General features: G+C 42.2%; 1 protein-coding gene across 5 annotated transcripts in view; it reads left to right on the top strand.

Annotated features, from left to right (window-relative positions):
• ITPR2 (inositol 1,4,5-trisphosphate receptor type 2) overlaps positions 1-22,078 on the top strand; it is a 272,287-nt gene that overhangs the window by 195,702 nt on the left and 54,507 nt on the right. For all 5 annotated transcript variants that reach the window (XM_026114016.2, XM_026114015.2, XM_026114018.2 and 2 more), the window contains 3 exons: positions 374-484; positions 6,408-6,503; positions 7,745-7,864. In XM_026114016.2, the coding sequence (XP_025969801.2) occupies positions 374-484; positions 6,408-6,503; positions 7,745-7,864 (327 nt within the window). The remainder of the gene's footprint in view (positions 1-373; positions 485-6,407; positions 6,504-7,744; positions 7,865-22,078) is intronic.

Raw genomic sequence — 22,078 nt, 5'->3', positions numbered from 1 at the left:
GTACCACTTGGTGCCAAATCCTACGTGGTTCCTGGCGAGGATATTTTAGCTTGCACTACTTTTTCTTTAGTTGTGTACTTCACTGTTAGCAGTTTTGGAGTTAGCACTGTTAGCAGTTTTGGAGTTAGCTCTGTGCTACACAAGACTCATCCTTGTGTAGTTTAGACCCATGCTCCTGTGGCATGTTTTCAGGCTGCTGTGCTTTGGCTGGGAGGTTCGATGCTATTACAGGGTTGTTCAAGATCAGAGCCTTGTTTTGGAAATTTGCTAACATGTCTCACCCTCTCCCTCTTTCTTTCTCACTCTCTTTCTCTCTTTTTCACACTCTGTCCTTCCCTCTCACCTGACCCCACTCTTTTATCTTATTTTGTAGACCTGCATAGCCACTCACGAGTCTAATGGGATTGATATTATAATTGCACTCATCCTGAATGACATAAACCCTCTTGGCAAATACTGCATGGACCTGGTGCTTCAGCTAAAGGTACAGTAAATGCAAATTTTTTAATTTAAATTTAAGTAAAATAGAAAAGATACCTATGCAAGAGCTCTAGGCAACCTGAAATTTACTTAATCTTACCATAGCATAATATACTCAGCAGCCTTGGAAAACAAATGTAAAAGAATTCAGCTCAGCTTCTGAATCAGCATCAGGCCCTGTGCCACAGGCCATTTGACCCACTGTTGTGCCTGGGACCATTGCCCTCAACTTTTTTAAAGAATCATATCAAACCAATACTATATATTTAGCATGAAGCCTCTATATTCTGGGCATAAAATCTCACTGGATTGATAAATGCCTACACTGTTCAGGTAATGTAACAACTGAGGCATTCTCTCTATATAGTGCACTCTAGAAAATGGCTTGAGAAGGAAAGGTTGTGGCTAAAGAATAATATATCAGATGACCTTCAATTAAAATGTCAAATAAAGCTAAAAACAAGGTAAAGGTAAATTGTATTTTATTTCCCTCCTCAAGTGTCCTATGTTTGTGTTGTGGGGGAGGGGGGGATTATAGTGGGGGAAGGCTTGTGTTTTGTTTTGTATTCTCTAGAGAGTAGGGTAGGCTCCTAGATAAGCTTCTCTGATCTGCGTGCCATTGCATGCAGAGGGGAGCTTTGCAGCTGTACTGTGTGCCAAGTAGGGTAGAACTTGTCCAGAAGGAGCCTTGGTTATTGCTTTTTCTTGTCTTCAGAATGAAGCATTTCCATTGCAGATGGTCTGTTTCCTCCCCAAAACCAGCACATAATTTGTGGTAGCTGCATTGCATCATACTGGCAACATTATGGATGTCTAATAAAATAATTAATACAGCTATATATCATGTACAATGAAACATTGTATCAACAGTGTTTTACACATGATTTTAATAACTGTAATTACGTTTTTGAGTGGCAATTTAATTCAGGCCCCCCTCAAGCAAAACATTTAAGCAGACAGTTAACTCTGAATATGCAGATAGTTCTTTTGAAGTTTAAATTCCAGTCCCTATAAAGATCTAGCTACATTCATTCCAGTGTCATTTTAGTTTGCCATATCATGTAGCTAGCAGGTGGATGTAAAATAACTTTTCTATACAATACCCAGGAATAGAGCTTATTGATGGTTACTACAAGGAATAGTTTGGCCCAGTTCGCAAGAGACTTTATTGGTGTTACTAAAATTGACACCAGCATTGGTGTTACTAAAATAGCAAAAGTTGCAGTAAATGATACCAAAGGTTCAGACTGTGGGCCTGATTCCGATTTCAAGAATTAGATCCACATTAATAAGTTACTGGTCTTTGTTGTGAATGGCAACACATCCAGATAATACGGCACTGAGTTTACCAGGTAATGTTTAACATTGTCAATCTGTCATTGTTCTTAGGCAACTCTGAAGTTGTAAACACACTAAATCTTGCACTGAAAATGCAAAATGTAAAGTGTGTAGGCCCACACAGTCGTACATACAGACAGGCACAGACACTATTTTCAGGGAACATTCTATGTCAAAGTCACCCCCTGCCCCCCCCCCCACCCCCCCGCAAAGCTAGGCAATGCAGGATTATATTTTCCCATGCCATCTTAATTTGGCTTGTTTTGCACATGCTTTGTGATGTGGTATTTAATTACATCTTTATGGATTATATTTTCCACTGGACTCCTGAATCATTTGGTAAGCAGGATAGACAGTGTTCATTGAGCAATGGCTGATGTTCTGTTCTGCCCTTTGTTGTTTTGAGTGTGAACCCCAACCTTCCTTTTTGGGTAGTATTCAAGCCCTGGCATGTAGTATGACCTCAAGATCTGCTGTGTGCACAGTGGCAGGATGAAGAGATGCTGTCGATCTAGTAGTTCATGTAATTCTCTAGAAAAGAGTGGGGAGGCAAATTATGAATGTCTTTCTTGGCTTTTCATGTGGAGCCCTACTCTGCTGTATCTAGTTACTTCACAAGCAACGTGAATTTATTTTCCCCAAGCTCTTATGAGATGATATGGGAACCCAGGCAAAGAGAAATGAAGGTCAAAATTACTTGAGGGTATCCATTTTGTAACACCTGGGTACTGATTTTTCACAGTACTAATGTGTTTGAAGAACTCTGTCTTCATAGTTAATGGTTCTCTTTTCCTCTTTGGAGTAGAATCATATCCCAGAGTCTCAAAGCATCCAGAAAATGAGGAACAAGTAATTAAATGAGCACTTCAAAGTTAGGTGTAAGTGATCAGAGGGATAGTGAAGGGGAAGGAGAAAGTGGCTTAGGAGTCTGAAACTTCCCTTTCTGGGGCTGAAAAATGGGAGTGTGACAGCTGGCTGAAATTCTAGGCCACGGCATGCCACTTTTTCTTAGCCAGTAGCAAGAAGCTGACTGTTCATGACAGAAAGTCCTACCAACCCTTTACCTTTCCTCACTTCCTGGGAGCTGCAGCAGGTTTCTCTCCATCCCCAGGGTAGTCTTCACTGGGAATGGTTTCAAACTCCTCCTCATCGACAAGTGAGTAGACTGGAGCCTTCTTGCAGTGTTTCCTGCCCTTTCTTCACAGGCTACCTGGCAGCCTGTCTTCTCCCCTTCCCTCCTCCTCATTTTGAGATCCTGCCAGTGCTGTCACAACTGCCTTGTTCATCATTGCAATGGAACTCCTGAGCAGAAGAATCCAGTTCTTCAGAGCAGGACCCTGTTAGTAGTATTAATCAAAATGCCATCCTTTCTGTCCCCCGGATCTCCTGCCTCATTCACTGTGCATGTTCAACCTTTGCAACTTAGATTGCAAGGCAAAGGATCTGACTAGATCTTTCCTTTCCCTAATGCACAATCCTGATTTGATTCCAGAGCGAGGGAGGGGATGCTATGGAAAAAATCATATGGAAGTTTCTAATCATCATAGTGCTGGCCCCTTCTCCTCCAGCCAGTCCCAGTCTGGTCTCTTCCTTATCCCTTTTTATTTGTCCTTATCTCATTTTTCTTGTGTAGGCAAGTGCAGTCACCTTTTTCTTGTCTTCTCACTCCTTGCCCAGTCTCCTCTCCTAGAAATTCCGAGTTCCCCTGTTGTGTATGAATCCTCATTCTGGTCATCCATCCTCCTTCTGCCTTCCCCTTCTTTCCCCTGCTGACTTCTAATGCTACACTCCTCCAGTTGTCTGTACAGCTCCCTTGATACCATTGTTTTGAGTTCTCTTCATGTGTTCTGATTTCTTTTTCTCATTTCCACACCTTTTTCTGATTTTTACTTCCAGTTGTTTCCTCTTCCATCTCCTCATGAGATACTCTGCACTCAGTTTAGTTGCCCACCCAGTAACATTGGAATCACCTGTGTGCGTCTTGCCTAGCCTCCAGGTGCTGCTCCAGGAACTTCTCCAAGAGAGTATGGGTTTCCTATCCACCTTGTGAGCGTGTCTGAAATACCTCCTAATTCTTCTCTTTGGTTCCCTGCCTTCAGGTCTTTTCCTAGCCTCACTCCAGCTGCACACCATTTTGTGTTTTCTTGAAATAAATTTTTGTTCCAGTTCACTCTCCCTTTTGCCCAAGTCCCACTTTAATCTCTTTTAAAGCAGGCAGTGCTTTCCTCCACGTTGCATGTATAGGCAGGCAGTATGGAAGAGCAAGTGCAGACTGATCTGCTGTTCCTTGTGCTGGAGCATACTGTTCAGAAGGAACTGGAAAAATGCTCTGATGGGAACCTTATGAACTTGAAAAAAGGCAGATGCAAAGTTGTTCATCCTGGATGAAATAACCCCATGCAATAGTACAGGCTGGGGACTGACTGGCTAAAAAGCAACTTTGTAGAAAAAAATCTGGTGGTCCTGATAGACAAGAAGTTGAACATGAATCGGCATTGCACCCTTGCAGGAAAGGCCAAGAGTGTCCTGGGCTGTATTTGCAAGAGTTCAGCCAGCAGGTTGAGGGAAGCAATTATTCCCCTCTGAATGGTACTTGTGAGACTTCATCTGGAGTACGGTGTCCAGGTTTGGGCTCTCTGGTACAGGAGAGACATTGACATACTGGAGTCAGTCCAGCTGAGGGCCATCAAGCTGGCCGGGGCTGGAGCCCACAATGTATGAGGAGAGGTTCAGAGACAGCTTCAAGGAGACCTTATTGCTATCTGCAGCTGCTGAAGGAGTACTGCAGAGAAGATGGAGCCAGACTCTTCTAAAAGGTGCACAGTGGAAGGATGAGAGGCAACAAGCACAAGCTGGAACATGGGAAATTCCAATTAGATAAACTTTTTTTTCCCATCAGAGTGGTCAAACCCTGGAAGTGGTGCCCAGCATGGTTCTGGGATCGCCTTCCTTGGAGGTGTTCAAGACTCAACTGGACACAGCCCAGAGCAAACTGTGCTCACTGGACCTGCTTTGAGCAGGGAGTAAGATTGCTGAAAGAGCAGGGCGAAGGGAAGCTGGAGGCCTCTGGAGGTCCCTTCCAACCTCCATGATTTTGTAATTCTGTGCCCACCGAGAAGAAGGTCTGTGGGCGTTTAGTTGTGAAACTCTAGCAAGTTTCTGCAGTATTTTATTCAAATAATAATTTAGAAAATGCTTATGAGTTGGCCAAATTTGGGTGGATTTCCCTGGGGCCTGCAATGTATATGCCTGTGTTATCTTGGCCTCTAGCCCTCCAAATTTTCAGCTCTTATATCAAAACTTGGCGATACAAAAGCTGCTCAAAACAGAAGTTGCTTGAACATGCAGAAAATGACATCCTTTTTTTCTGTCTCAGTCCTAAGAACAGCTGAACCCTTTTCCTCTGAAATTGTCCAAATTAATCATCTGAGGCACACCCTCACTGTGAGAAATTTCAGCTTGAAATGCTGAAGTCTGGCAACAGGCAGCCAAGAACGAGGTTGTATCATGGGTTTTAGTGTTTTACTAGCCCCTGTCCCTGTTGTGGGACTGCCTTCTCCTTCCAAGTATTCAAACAGGTCGGTACGTAAAAGGCGGCAGAGGAGGGGTTGCTGCCCAGGGGTGAGACATGAGTCAAAGCAAACACACTCTGCCAGAAAGCAGTCACTGGGGGAAGTAGTTCAGAAGCCACATCGAAGAGGTGAACACGAGCGTGGTGTCTCAGCAGTTTATAAAGATGAGCAAATTTAGCTGTTGTACTCCTCCTTGCAGCAAGGTGTTGAGTTACAGAGAAGTTAGACGACTTATCCAGAATCACACAGGAAGCTTCTGGCAGAGCTAGGAACTGACCTGGTGTGCGCTGAGGCCTGTTACAGTGCTTTAAGCTCCGAAAACGTTCTTCCTCTCCTGTTCACTACCATTGATTTAACTGGAAGTAAGACAGGTCCCCCAAGTCTAAGGCACTACTGGGTTACTGCTGCTGAAGCTCATGATATTTAATCCTTGGGAGAAATCTCAGTGAAAAGCAGCCAGCTGACAAAATAAAGGATATCTTTATACATCTCCCCAGGAATACTTGGTAGTGAAACAAAAATCCAGGAATGTATGAGAACAGTTTATTTTATAGCCTTCAAATAATAACCAATAAGACTTTATGAAAAACAAAGGGGAAGGAAGCCTACCTGAATGATGAAACCTTTTGCGTAATACATTTTGTAATTACCTCTGTTGAGAATTGTTATAACAAAATGCCGTGGCAAAAATTGCTAGGTGGGCAATAAGAAAAGCAAATGGGATCTCATTTCTGGTGCACAGTATAGAACAAAGCCCTGAATTTAAGTCAAATATTTTTTAATATTTAAAGCGTTCCTTCCAATATAGCTTGCATGGTTAGTTAGCCTTATAGTATGCTGACATTAAAATGGGGAAAAAACCTATTAAATATGTCAGTAAAACAAAAGATGCAAGCAGTTTAAAATCTTATCCACTAAAAAAAAGTGGTCTTCCTAATCTCAATTAAAACAAATGCAAGGATCGTTAATCCATGAAATAGATTTTAAATTTGCATTAACTTGGCTTTGTATCTCTAGAACAATGCCTCCAAGCTTTTGCTGGCTATTATGGAAAGCAGGCATGACAGTGAGAATGCGGAAAGAATCCTTTTCAACATGAGACCAAGGGAACTGGTGAGAAAACTTTTGAATATTCATAAATATTCTGGCTGAAAAGATCTGGCATTAAAATATTTTAAAATGATCTGCACCTAAGCTGAAGAGCGTTGGCAGCATATAGTGACACAATGTATCAGGATAGTACTAATTCATAACAAGTACTTTAAAAGGATCAAGCATGCATGATTTCAGTATTTATGACTTCATTATTTTTACCCGTTCCAAGCACTTTTCTGTAATTGTTTCCTAACTAAATTATCATACTCTGGTAGACTGTCTTTAAGTATACTTTGTCAGGAGCTGGGAAATTAAGCTTGTACAGTTTGTGAAATAGTGCTAGCAGGAATTACGTGTGTGTGTACGTGTACATATATATATATATATATGTATATATATGCACATATATATATGTATGTATATATATGTACACACACACACACACATGCACACACATATATATAAGTATTTGCCTCGTGAACCAAAAAACCCAAAGAGTTACAAACAATTGTGGCTATATTTTGGAACAAGTGCAGTATTTGTATTGGTCTCCAGGAATTTAAACTGGAATGGAAGGCTGGAGAATTTTTTTCCAGTCAAATTGACCATGTAACAACAGTGGCTGGAAAACCTGTTTTGTGGGGATTGCCCCCTGCAGCTGCTCAGAGCCCAGTGGCCTGCTGTTCACTCCTGCGTGGGTTCAGAGCACCTTCGCTAAGGTGCCATCCTTGCACGAGGAGGCCATCCCTAAGGTACCACCACAGGATCAGGCCCTGCATGAGGCAAGGAGGATTTTTCCCCTTTGATTCTCTAAGAGCCATAGATCTGTGCCTTCTCTTCCTTTTTGGCTTGAGTATTTTTTCCGTTATGCTGTATGGAGAAGTCCGAGTTATGGTGCAGCCTGCCCTAGCCAGAAGGAGATTGTGCCTGCACTGCAAGTGCTAAAAGACACTACCTGTTGGTCTGTCTTTAAAAGCATTTGTGAAAACACCTTTTTGCAGAGGCTCAGTATTCCTGTTCCTTTGTCATGGGTGCAGAAGTTTTGCTGATGAGAAATGTAGCAGTTTGGAGCATCATAAATTCTTCAAGCTTTTCTTTATTCAGAAAGTGTTCCTCAGACTGCTCACTCTTCTTTTAGAACCGCAGGGCACCCAGCCAGGCTTGAGCTGAACAAAGTGAATGTGTTCAAACACAGTGTGCTTTTTTTTCCCTGAAAATGACAGCTATTTCATCTCTTCTTGGTTTGGTTTGTGTTACAGGTGGATGTGATGAAGAATGCATATAACCAAGGTCTAGAATGTGACCATGAGGAGGAGAATGGAGACGATGGCATATCCCCAAAAGACGTTGGCCATAATATCTATATATTGGCACATCAGGTATGTCTTACTTATTGTGTACATGCTTAAACTCCATGCAAAACCTGTCTGATCAAAAAGGGAAGTTTTCCCCTCTTGTGTCTTCTGGCTTATGATTGCGTACGACATGATTTTATCTGGAATGATGCTCACAGCAGGACAAGGAAGTGGTCTCACTGTAAGAGTAGGCACTCCAAAGGATTTGGTAGATTCCGCTAGTATGAAATAACAATTCAGAGTAAAGCAATTAATGTACTCTTAGCTTTGTCTTCTTTTTGACATTAACAGCTCATTTATATTAATCAAATCATAAATCAAGTTATTAATACTATTTTTAAATTAGCAACTTCAATTCCAATGTTGAGTGAATTTGAGTTGAAAAGATTAATTTTATTTTAGATATACTAATTATTCAGACAATAAGAGTAACTGGGCTTTTTCACTATTTCCTTCTTTTGAATTACATTGTAGTGCTTCCAAGTTTTTTCCCATCACTTTTGCTTCTGTACTGATAAAGATAGAATGTAGAGTGATTGTTTTTACTTTATGGGATATTTATTCTTCAGAACAGGTGATATCAAAAATGGTTTCTTTATTTTTCAGTTGTATTAAGAATATTGGAAAGATTTTTTAATGAAAAAAGGAAAGACATTCTTGATTATATCAGAAATGATAGAATTTGATGTTTCATATAAGGGACATTAAATTTTTCTTTTATTAAGTAAAAAGAAATAAGCAGGGGTAAGGGAGTGTTCTATATGCATTATTCTTGTTAAATGTTATTAGGAATTAAAGTAATACTCAACAGAAAAAGAAAAAACAATCCATAGTTATGCTAGTGTTATGCAATATTTCTCTTAAGTGAGAAGTGGAAAAACAGTTACTGAATTATGTTTGCATGCTTGCAGCACATTTAAATAAGTAAATCTTGTTTTTATTATGTTGTTATGGATGACCATGTTCTGCTTTTGCGCCCTATGTAGTCCTGTATGTAAGACACCCATCAATGATAACAGAATTTTTAGGAAGTGTCTGTAGCTCCTTACCATGTGTGACTAGTCTTTGCATGACTGTTTGTAACAAAAATTTAAATGCCTGTGAAATTGAAATGTTAGTATTTTATGTCTTCTGTGTACAGTTTGTGTTAAATGACTTTACCAGGTTTGTGACTGTGGCAAAGAAGCTATTGAGAGTAGAATATAGGCCTAAAGCTCTACATGAAATGACTGTTGAGGTCATGTTACCAGAGAGGTCCCTGTGCAGGGTGTATGAGCTAGCTGAGGTGTGTGGTAAGTCCTCCCGCAGGAGCACGCTTAGGTTCTGGGGAGGCCTGGGAGGCTGCTCATTAGCTGCTCAGTAGGCCTGAGCCGTGGCAGGCGTTTTGGTGGCCTAAGGCTCTTGGCAGCAATTTACTGAGCTCCTTCCTGTTCTGTAGAATTAAATGGCACAAGCAGTTCTGTTTGCTGTAAAAATACACATCTTTTTAGAAATATGACTGATTTCCTCTTGTTGCATTTCTGTAGCGCAGTACAGGCGTCTGTTTACAATAGCTTTGCAGCCATGTCAAGCCCCGTATCAAAACAGAGCAATGGAAGGCCAAGCAATGTGGGGCCTTGCTCTCTCCTCTCTTATTGAAAAGGTGTGATTCTTGGCACAGGACGGCTGATCTTTGAGCCCCAGACTCTTTCCATGTGTGCCCTTCTTGCTCGCTCTGGGCTGGGCAGGATGTCAACTTGGTCCCTCCTCAGTGAAGCCATTGTTGCCTGGTTCCTTTTCTGGCTCTGCTCTCTAAACGCCCTCTTATACTCTGCTATGTCTAAGTGGCTTGTTGGTGGCTGGGCCTTGCGCTCAGCTTCGCTGACCTAATTTACATAGTATTTCTTTGCTCTGCTCCTTACAGCTTCACCTGTCATCTGACTTATTTTTTTCTACAACCAGCATGGCTCTTCAGTCACTTCCCTGACACTTGCATGTGACCACTTGCTGTAGTTACAGCTTTTAGACCCCTTTGTAATAGCAGAATCAAGACCAAGAGTTCCTCTTTTTGCTATTACAGCCCTCAAACACAGACAGTTTATTTTGGGGAGCTCAGACTTTCAGTTTTTGTCGTTGCACTCTTCAGGGCTATGGTGGGTTCTGCATTTTGCCACCACTACATCCTTCCTTGCCCTTCCTGTGGTTGGTTTTACCAGAAGCAAAAGGCATTCTTGTAAATGTTTGACCCACAGTGCATAGAAAGTTATAAATATGTCACAAGCAAGGCTGAGATTTCTGTTATTAAATCTCCTTTCCATCCTCCCAACCCCTACCCCACATGCATACACAGACATATGTAAGCATGTGTGTGCATGCGTGCCCACTCTCACGCACACATAGAGCCGTGTTGGCACAGCAGCCGGGGACATGATGGTAGGATACCGGCTGTGAAATGTCATGTCACAGCAGTTATCACCTGTTCGTCTGTCCTCTCTTTTCTTCCCTTTATCTTTTCATCTTCTTCTTATCTTCCCCAGTCTGCCATGTGCAATAGCTCTGATGTTTCCCCTGCACCGACTTGAGGGCCCTCTGGACACTGCTGCTCCCCACTTTCCCTATTCGACCTATCTCTCACCACCGAGAGAAAGCAGAACTGCATTATCCATGAGGAACTACCCTCAGCTGCACACCCCCTCCCCCCCCGCTGCAGCCTGGCGCTGGGGTAGGGGCTCATTTCAGCTACAGCTCTTCTTCAGCCGTTTGGAGGCGTGACACAGACTGGTGCTTGAAGTCACACATAGGAAAAATAAGCCTGTCATTGCCAGGTAGAGAGCGATCACAGTTCTTCTCTTCAAAATCCACTGAGAAGATTCCATTTTCTGTGTCTTGTTCAAATGCCATGCTCAGGGCCAAGCTTTGAGCTTGACATTGCTAATTTCTTACAGTAGCCTTGGATGATTACCAGGGGTCTGTTTTGGATAGTTCCATCAGTTGCTATACCTCTCCTTTTCATGCTTCAATCAAAAGAAATTTTTGTGGTATTTTTATTGATATCTTTTCAAAAAGATTCTGCTATAGCAGGCGACACTTTGTTTTGCAGAGTTTGTAAGGCGATGGCCTTACCACAGACAGACTTCATCTTGATGTGATGGCTCTGTAGAGTTTACAAAAACTTTTGGCACAGTAGCACAAAAAAGTTTGATCCTTGCATTAATGCTTCTGCACATGAGAGTTAAATGCGAGAGACAAGTTTTTAAGTGGCACAAAAACGTGCCTTCATGGAAGGCCAAAAGAATCCTCTGGCTTTTCAGATGGCTGCCTGAGCTTGCTAACTGATAGTTACAAGCAAGACTTTTAGTAGTTTGTAAACTAGAAGTAGTTTGTAAACTAAGAAAGCTTTACTGGAGTTAGTAATATTTCTATGAAGTTCATGACCTCTTTACAATTACTATGAAGTAAGAAAAGGCACTAGTTAGAACCGCAGGCTTCTATAGTTTGCATGCATGCATATATGTGCTTCTATAGAGAGAAAATACTTAGTGTTTTTCTGTATTTTTCAGCTAGATGCAAACTCTAAATCAGGCATGAAGCCCAAGCTAATACACTGAACCTTTCAGCAGGACCTATTCATGAGGCTCATAAGTACATTAAATAAAGTTACATAGCTTCTAGTCAGGTTGGAGCATGGGAAGAATGCACTTTTATCTGCCTGGAGAACTATGCAGACATGTCCTTGATCTAGAAGGATGTGAGCGGGTAGGGAGTAGGGAAGCAAACTGCAATATTGTAATGAGGTTTTCAGTCCCTTGTGATTCCCTCCACCTGGCTCCCAGAGCTGTTGCAGCAGTAGAGGTACTGACTAGTGTGTCTTCCCTTTTGTGATGCGTGTGCTGAGACTCTCAGACAAGCTAAATGTTTGTTCAAATGCTTAATTTTAAGCATTTGAGCATCTCTCTTCTGGCTGGAGAGAGGAGGATCTTGGAATTCCACAATACCTTTGCAACCCTTGGGTAAATAGGAGGAGCTTTTATAAGGGTAAGTTAAAAATGCATTTAAATCCCAAGGGGGTACCAAAACTACTTCCGTAAATACAACATTCACCTGATGTCACCAAGACAAAATGAAAAATCATTTCCTCCACCCCATAAGGTTAAAAGAAATTAATGCTGCTTGATACCAGTGCAGGTATACAGCATAAACAAACACCAGCTTGAACCAAGCTCTCTGGTGATAGACTAACGCAGTTGGAAGTTCTGTTTCTCGATAGGTTCTTAAAATAAACAAAGGGAAAAGAAGCAGGATTTTGCTGTGAATTATGAGGTTCTTGCTGGATGCACTACTAAGCATGCAGTAGCAATTGGAGATAATGGGTAACTCATACTCCTTCCCTTCTGGTGCTAATTATCAGTAGAGTGAGCAAAATAAGTAATTCAGCCTTATATAATTGTCTTTCTAAAGTATATTAATAGTAGATTCAAGATTTATTTATCAAACTTGGCTTGAGATAACTAATCTCTTCTTGCCAGGTTTACTTCATGCAGTGTAATGCATGGTATATATGCGTGAATAATATTTGCTAGCGAGGCAATTAAAATGGTAATAATTATTGATGGCATGGATTTATAATTTGGGAATAGTTGTACAGTGCAGACTATTTTTAAAGTTAGTATTTTTGCCACTTGAAATCGGATTGGTTTGATAGCAAGACTTGGGTATGATGTATTCATTAAGGAGAAACTTAAGGTAGTTTTAAAAAAAAATTTAGCTATCCACATATGTAAAACTCTAAGGAGCACAAAACCTTTTTCCCTTGCCTTTCTCTTTCTCATGCTATTCTATATCTTCCTGCAGGTTTGAGTACAGCAAGGGCTGGGACCACCTTCTTGTTCTGCATCAGTTCTGTGCCTAGAACCACCTGGTTCTGGGGCTCTTATGTGCTACAGCAGAACAAATAAATTATAATAGTAACAGCAGTTCTGGAAGTACGTAGAGAATTCATCTTCCCTTTTTTAGCCTCTTCCTTCCAAGGATATCAGAGTAGATAATTTAGTCAATTTCGTTTCCCCCTCTTAAAGTAGGTGGTATTACCCCAATTTACAGATAAGGACACCAAGCCAGAAACAGGTGTAGACAGCAAGTCATTAGCCATCATGGGAAGAGAGGACAGCTTGCTTGATCCCAAGTGCTTTGCTTTAACTGCTACACTGGGTTTCCTCCTAGGCTCACATGATCCCAGCGACTTTACTAATGAGGAAAATTGTCACTTAATGGGTATTACAGTTGACAGTTGAGAAGTGCATAATCACTGAACGCATTAGTACTCCAAGACTCTTTTAAAGAGATCATGTTAAAGTACATTTTTTAAATAAACTTTGCTGTGCTGCTAATAGTATGGATTGTAAGGCAGGAAGATTTTTCATGATATAATGGAGGCAAGTGTGTATGTGTGTGTGAGGGAGGTGGTGCAAGTTTTTTGTGGGTAGTTATTTTTGGTGTTGGAGCTTGGAGCAGCTGCTGGGTTTGCTTTCCTTGGCTGCATATTAACTTTTGGATTGATGAACTTAGACCCTTGGTCCTCCTTTTCTCGTGTGTGTGTGTGTGTGTGTGTGTGTGTCTTTAAAACAAAATACATAATATATGCTATAAGATGCATGTGAATTCTCGTATTCATCCATTTGTCCTGACCCCCATATAATTCAAGTCAGGACAAAGGATTCAGTAGCAGGAGCTTGTATGAAATGATGTGAACAGATTTGCCATGGTGTTTTGCACAGTGTTCTGCAGGAAGGAAGTGTGACTGTGGTCAGGGATAGACTTGGAGCAAAATTTGACTGTTTAAAAGAAATGCTGAGGAAGAAGGCAGAAATGAATTACTTTATACTGTGCATTTACAAACACCATCCATAAAACACAGCAAAGAAACACCGGGAAGGCTTTTGAGGATAAGAGGTGGGTGGAACCAATTACAAGCCCAGCAGGTCTGCAGTGGGCATTAACTGGCTGGAATGATAATGTCATGGTTATGCCATGGGAAGGATGTGAACGGAATCCAAGTGGAAAAGCCTTGCAAAATTTTCTCTCTTCCCCCTTGGTGGCATTGTTACCACCCCATAACATCTGCCTAAAAGGGATCTCCCTGTCCTCGTGAGAAACTATGTGTTCTCAGATCATTTTCCCCTACAAGGCAGGCTTATCCTCTCAGGAATTTGGGAAGCAGCTTTCAGCTCCAGCAAGGATCCTCCAGAGGAGCTGAGGTCTGGGCACCACCCTGGGTCACTGAATCTTTAAGACTCCTGACCAACATTGCTTGAAGGCAAATGAAGATAAATAGTGTACATATTTAAATTATAAGGGCTACTTTTTAAGGTTAGAGGATGATCCAATAGAAATGGCACTGAGTTAAGAGTTAACTTCGCTTGATCTGCTGATTCTCTTTGCTAACCTAACTGTGTCCCTGTCTGCTTTCCCTCATACATCTGTTTCCCTTGTCTGTGTACAAGCTTTTTGGTGCTGTGAATTGTACTGCTTCAAGAGGATATCTACAGTGGTGATTAGCTGAGGGCTGAATGCCCATTTAGGATTAGGCCTGCTCATCATTCACATTGTAAGCTAAGCCCTCATAAACAGGCAGCCTCAGCCTATGCTCCAGAGCTCCCTTGAGAACAAGAGACTCAATACATGTAGTGCCAAGAGTCAGGCCAAGCTCTTATTTTTGCAGTCAGGATGGATCAGGCACAGCCTGGACTGAGCACCTTCCAGCCCTGCTCGCTGGCAGATATGCAGAGCCTGGACCTTCCCCAAGCAGACCATGGGTGTCCTGAGCTTAAGCTGGTGCTGACCATGTGGACGTACACCTCCGGGCTTGTATGACTCGGCATACCTTCACTGTAAGTCATGGGATCCTGATGAAAGTTGGGACTCTGCCTTATTATGCGTGGTTCATAAGAAGGGCACTGCACAGCTGATATTTTAGAATCAAGTCTGTCCTTCAGGATGAATAGCTCTGAGTTTGTGCAAAAAAGATGCTCCCTTTCTGCAGGACAGGTAGAATTTTAAAGCTGAAGGATGCAGTTTTTTGCAAGGCTTTGCTGAGGTTTGCAGTTTTTTGGTTTTTGTTTCTGTCGCTGTAACAGAGAAGCTCTTGCTGATAGCAGTGTCAAAACAAAGGGCTAATGGGGACCAGTCCCAGGAACCATAACTGTCAGGGGACTCGTATCATTGGCTGCCAGACCTGAAACTTCTCATAGAACTTTTATGCTCCACATGTTGTTTTGTAGTTATCATCCTGATGAGACAGGCTATGGCATCAAAATGACACCGGCTAATTAAATGTCAGCAGAATCAGAAGCTGTTGCAAGGCTTTTACACTTAGATTGCCAAGATTGAAACAGAAGCCAATGACGCACATCACCCTCCTTGCAGCTCATTAGGATGGTATATAATTCTACCTTCAGCCAGCTACAGTACAGAGAGACAGTATGGAGGCTGCCACAGGGGCTTGACACTAATGAGCACCTGAAAGATTAAACAAATGTCTGTGGCTGCTGTTAGGTCTCAGGTTAAAACCTTGTCAACTTGTCCTTCGCTGTTAGGTCGCAGGTTAAAGCCTTGGTATCTTGTCCTTCGATTGTTTCATTTCTTCCCCTTCATCTTGAAAACATTTACCTCAGAGTCCTGTCGTGACTTTGATAGGGATCCATACGGGGACCTCCATTTGTCCTTTGGAGTCCTGTTGACTTGGACTGCTGAGAGTTGCTGGGATCCAAGCTAGAGCTTTTCACTGTTGGCTGGCCAGAATGGTTGTAGCTTATTTTTATTTCCCTGGTCCTAGATCCCTAGAATAAGATCAAATGTGTATTGTACACATATGTATATTTTATTATATGTGGTATTAATGAGGGATACATCCTGTTTGGCTATGGTAACTGTGCATTGCCGTAACACACAGGTGGCCGTACTATTTCTGTTTTGTGGGTTTTTTCTTCTGTCTTTAACTTCTGTAGTCCTGTGTCCTTGTGTTTTGTGGTTTACAAGATTTTTGTCATTGGGAAATATGTTTTATTGGTGTCAGGGCCCAAACGTTACACCAGAAGAAATATCTTTTCTTTGTCAAATGTCTGCATTGTGAAATCTTCACATTAGTCTGTGGTTTTACTCTGAAAACCGGCTATGGGAGAATGACATAGTCTTATTTAAGACATTTTCTGCTTGCAGGCTCTATTTACACTCCTATATTACTGATAAACGTATTACCTTTTTATTGCTATTTGAAGCAGCATGGGCTGGCGAGAACAACTTGAGTTCTCCTTTAGTTCTATATCACCAGCAGTGTTGTTACTTAGCTTCCTGTTGTAAAAAAGGGTCCTCATTTGACCAGATCTTCAGCTGGTCTTTATGGGGTTACAGATCCTCAACTGGTCTTTTGGAGGTTATCTCCGCTGAAGGGGGAGGTAAGCTGTATTGATCTACACTAGGAGAGAACTTGACCCATATCCTCAAATCTTGCTCCTATCCTAGAGTTCCCATTAGCATTTGGCCTGCATAATCTTTGTTAGAGTGACAATATATAGGCCAAAAAGAGCACAGCTTGACTTTCAGTTTTTGGCTGAGTTCACATGGATAAGAGTTAAGTAGAAAAACACCCAACATTTTACTTGTAAACTGAGTAAACTCGATCCAGAAGCCATTGAGAGACAGTACATGTGGAACCTTGCAGTGCGATCTTTACAAAGTCACTCTGCAAAGTAGACTGCACTTTCAGTTGCCCTCAACCACAATGCATACATATTGTCTACTCAGAAATGTATGTAATATAGCTACTTACTTTGTTCATATTGCAGCAAATACCCCTTATTAAGAAAGCTGCACTACATGAAGTGTTGAACTGTAACTTGTCTACTCTAGGTGAAGTCTTCCTCCGAAGGCACAGCTGGGGCTTTTCCATTAGAGGTGACCTTCAAATGAACCGAAGTGCTCTTTTTCTTACATATAAAGCAGGTCTAAAACATTTTATCCTGAGCTAGGAGGAACTTGCTTTGTTTGTTTGTTTTGATTTTCCAAGGGTAACCTTGGAAATATCATGAAAGTGAAGTCTGGTCTTATTTAATATTATCAGAGCAGTTCTAATAGGCCTCAGATATCTGTATTGTGAAATCCTACACCTTAATTAAAAACAGGGGGGAGGTCTTCTCTAACAAAGACATTCTTTTTTTCTCCTCTCAATCGTTCAGTAGTCACTGAAGTAATTACAGGTTAACAAAAATAAAGAGCATTAATCAGAGTGTCAAAATATGTCTGTTCCTCACAGTTCCTCAGTTTTAATTCTCATTTCTTCTGATGTCATAATTTAATTAGGTATCTCAGTCATAATGGAGTTTTCCAGAATAGACAAGATCTGAACTTGTAATCTACAAATAGGCAGAACTACCTCGGTTGCCATCCTCTTTATTTCACTTATTTCACTCAGCACAGAACACTGAAAGTAAAGGTCCACCTCACACTTTTTTTGAGGCAGCAGTAAGAGTGACTGATCAGAATGTCCAGCTATGAAATTTAGTGTTAACAGCTGATTGTGTTTTTCTATACCAAAAATAAGGTGGTCAGTTACTTATGACCACCAGTGGTATAACAGCAGGAAAACAGATTCAGACCTGCACATGGATAAGCATCTGATCAACCTGGAGTAGAAGAAATTTAGGGGAAATCATGCTTACCCAACCTGATAGCCTCTATGATGGAATAACTGGCTGGGTAGATGAGGGGAGAGCAGTGGATGTTGTCTACCTTGACTTCAGTAAGGCTTTCGACCCTGTCTCCCATATCATCCCCAGAGGCAGGCTGATGAAGTATGGGCTAGATGAGCAGAGAGTGAGGTGGACTGAGAACTGGTTGAATGGCAGAGCTCAAAAGGTTGTGATCAGTGGCGCAGAGTCTAGTTGGGGCCTGTAGCTAGCGGTGTCCCCCACGGGTCAATACTGCGTCCAGTATTGTTTAACTTATTCATCAGTGACCTGGAGGAAGGGACAGAGTGCACCCTCAGCAAGTTTGCTGATGATGCAGAACTGGGAGGAGTGCCTGATACACCAGAGGGCTGTGCTGCCATTCAGAGGGACATCAACGGGCTGGAGAGTTGGGTAGAGAGGAACCTCATGAAGTTCAACAAAGGGAAGTGCAGGGTCCTGCACCAAGGGAGGAATAACCCCATGCACCAGTACATGCTGGGGGCTGACCTTCTTGAAAGGAGCTCTGCCCAGGGGTACCTGGGGATCCTGGTGGACAGTAAGTTGACCATGAGCCAGCAATGTGCCCTTGAGGCCAAGAAGGCTAATGATATCTTGGGTTGCATTAGGAAGAACATTGCCAGCAGGTCGAGGGAAGTAATCCTGCCCCTCTACTCAGCCCTGATGAGGCCGCATCTGGAGTACTGTATCCATTTCTGGGCTCCCCAGTACAAGAGAGACATGGAGCTACTGGAGTGAGTTCAGCAAAAGGCTACTAAGATGTTTAAGGGACTGCAGCATCTCTCCGATGAGGAAAGGCTGAGGGAGCTAAGACTGTTTAGCCTGGAGAAGGGAAGGCTGAGGGGGGATCTTATCAATGTGTGTAAGCGTCTGAAGGGAGGGTGAAAAGACAATGGGCCAGACTCTTCTCAGTGATGCCCAGCAGTAGGATGAGAGGCAACAGGCACAAACTGAAACACAGAAAGGTCTGTCTGAATATGAGGAAAAAGTTTTTTACTGTGAGGATGACTGAGCACAGGAACACGTTGCCCAGAAAGGTTGTGGAGTCTGAGATATTGAAAAGCCATCTGGAGACAATCCTGGGAAATGTGCGCTAGGTGACCCTGCTTCAGCAGGGTGGTTGGACCAGATGATCTCTAGAGATCCCTTCCAACCTCAACAATTCTGTGATTCTGTGAAATGGTTTCTCTTCTGTTATTTATGGGCAAGGATTTTCAGAATTCTTTTTCTCCAGTGTTTTTTCTTTCCTTTGGATCATTGCATTGGGATGGGAGTGACACAACCAATATGGCTAATGATCTGTGGTAGCCTTGAATATAACATGGTCTTTTCAGTCTTTTTTTTTCTATGTGTATATCTGCAGAGCACCATTTAGCTGCTAGCTGGTCACGTAAAGCAGCATTAGTTATTGATCTATTGATAGGATGTGAAATTTGGCTCTTCTTTTTACTCTCCCACTATGCATTACTATTTCGTAGGAACCAGGTGAAACTGCTCTCCTGAGGATAGCAGTCATAATACAGAGTTGGAAAGCGTAACTCACCATTTAATTTTCTTTCACTTTCTTTTCTCTCTATTTCTATGCCCCTAAAGTAGCTTTAAAATATATATATATATTTTTTTTGTTTTACTAATTGGAAGGTCAGGCACACATCCAGCAGGATGACTGAAACTGCTGGAAAGTTTTACTGCTGTAGTCATATGAAGGGAGACTTCTCTCGTTTCCTGTCCCTCTCCACACCTGGTAACTGTCCTATTTCCTGCCCCACATAGACCCCCTGCATAGACTAGAAAATACAAGTCTCTTGTGAGTTTGACAGAACGCAGCTTCAGCTGCCTACCTCCTGCTTTAATCTGATATGGTTTTGACCTTAAATGACCAAGTTACTGTTTACTGTGTGTTATGGAAATAACCTGTTTAAGAGCTGGGATCCTAACAAGATTGGCTATGAACAGACCTGTTACTTTGCTATTGCTATAACAACAAAGGACCACATAATGTCTATATCTGAAGCACCGGAATCATGGAGGTTGAGCCATGGTACCAAGTTGCAGTTGAGGATTTATGCCTCTTTACTGAGCTGCTTGGAAAGTAGATGGATGGCTCATCACACCCTGTACAAGTGTTAATGACACTCCTCCAGTCCAACCTGCATGTGGTAGAGCTGGTGGTCTGTCATAGATCGGGCTGGTGTACTGCATCCAGCTCGGAGTCATGGTGTGGGAAAGCTGCCATGGCACTACACTGCAAATGCATGAGATGAGGCTTAAGACTGGGAAAGGATGAGGAGGGAGCTGGGGATGCAAGCCTCACACCTCAAGTCAGAGACTTGGCTGGTTTCCATGTAGTTTGGGTAGACCCAAGAGAAAGGGAGGAACACATCCTGGGAGTATCAACCGTGAGTTATTTTCTGCTCTACTCTTGCTACTAGAGGAAGGAAGGTTGACTGGCAGTCAGCTGCTTGTTCTGGTCTCATGGCTTAGAGAAGGAAATAAGGCCATACTTAGGACTTAAAAGACCTGTAGTTCCCCTCATTGCATTGCCCTCAAAATAGCAGAGTCAGAAGCAGTAGCTCCTTTGCCTGTGCAGATAACTAGCATTTCTTCTTCTTAGATTGTTAGCTCTAGATAGATATTTTGCAGACAGCTACTGTTCAGAACAAGAACAGAAGCCAAGAAAGGAAAGTGCTTGACAGCAAAAGACTTTTGAGACTGTTGGAAAGGGTGTGCCATTCCCAGCTCAAGTCATCTCAAGTTTATATGTGTATACTTTATAGGTATATAAAGTGTTGGTGGCTCTAAGAGGTGAACAGTTCTCTTGCTGTGTGGATTTAAGATTCATATGGTTGTTGGTCTGTTGCTCTTCTTGGTCTTTTTCTGACTGGATCTGTACAAAGTTGGTGAGCATTTTAGTAAGCTCATATTTTGAGTGTAGTGTTTTACCTGGTTTTCACAGGGGTTGCACATGGCTGAGATCTTGTTCCTTGTTATGCTGTGAAGAGGACTGGCTCTAGCAACTCTCTTTATGAGTTCTATGTATGTCTCTATGAGTTCTAGTAGCTCTCTTTATGCTCCACCTCCATTGAACCTTCTTGTTACCTTCCCATATTCATGCCTGACTCTTCCGTCATCTGCTCATGTCCTTCCTTCCTGCATTCCCCCAAATTTTGCTTACAGTACTCTCAGGAGACAATCTGTGAGTGCAGCTGACTTACCCCGTTGTAACCATCCTGACTGCATACTAATGTCCACATCCTATGCCAAAACCCACATGTGACCAACGCATGCCATGAGCCAGTTTGGCGCATTTAGGCAGTGCTGCCTGTTACAATGTACATGTAGCCTGGCACGGCTGTTGTTCTGTAATTCAGTTGTCCTTGTTCCCCCCCCACACACACACACTCAAATTAATTTTTTTTGTAACATGTATTTTGTCCACAGACCTGAATTTTCCCACACATGCACACTTAAAAATTTTTTTTTACAAGTAAGTTTTGCCTGCAAAAGAAATTACAGAGAACACGAATGGAAATAAAGCTCATTGAAATATTAGCAAGTCATTTTGTCTTCTGCTGGCTTTCATCAGGGATAAAAGAACAGCAAAGCCGCAGCAAAAATAGCTATGAAATGACTATGGGGGCTGCAAACATAGTACTGGAAGTGATCACTTAACTGTGGTGGTTTCTCTTATGTGATAATGTCAAGGTGTTTTATTTCTCCCTACCCTGTGAGGTAGAGCATTATTATCCACACTTTGTAGTGCACGCCATGTGGAGGCTGGGGAGGGGAGGAGATGTATCGGGGGTTACCCATGGCCATGGAGGACCCAGCAACAGGATCAAAAGGGCCTGGACCACCCAGTGCCCTCCTCATGTACCACAGGCCGTCAGGGGAAGATTAGCTCTAAACCCTTTTGGCTTCTATGTACAGTATAATCATCTAAATGAAATCAATGAATACTTGATTTGAGAGTCTCCCATTGCTCCATCCCTGCTGTTCCTAATGTTTGTTAACAGATTGCTTTGTGGTAGAGTGCAGAGGTGCCGCTCTATAAAACCGTAATGACTTCTGGAAAGGAAGTTGCCCTGTGCGTTGCAGAAACACCATCCAATTTTGACTGGTACATGGGGAGCTGAGAAGTCATTATTACTGTTACTACAGCCAGATGGAATACAAATTTCTCCTCAGTTATGGTTAAGATGACATTTCCTTTTTCTTTGCTTCCTCTCCTTCCTTATTTACCAGTGGAACATGACCCTTTTCACTCGTTCTGGGCAGGGAACTGCTGTGTGGTAAGACCCTGGCACTCTTAGGTAGATTATCTCACTTGCTGTGTCCTACCCTCTTGTGAGTCTAACACATCCTGTTTTCTACTCCCTTGACTTTCTCTTTGCTGTTGTTTTCCAGTCCTTGGGGTTTTTCTTACCAGTCCCCAGGCAGCTTTTTATCCTTTCTTGCTCCCTAAGCAGAAAGTGAAACGTTTGGTGAGATGACTGGAGTTTCTCCTGGCGAGGGGGTT

Source organism: Dromaius novaehollandiae, chromosome 1, assembly GCF_036370855.1.
Source record: "Dromaius novaehollandiae isolate bDroNov1 chromosome 1, bDroNov1.hap1, whole genome shotgun sequence".
Taxonomy (NCBI): domain Eukaryota; kingdom Metazoa; phylum Chordata; class Aves; order Casuariiformes; family Dromaiidae; genus Dromaius; species Dromaius novaehollandiae.
This window is presented reverse-complemented; position numbering and strand designations above follow the sequence as displayed.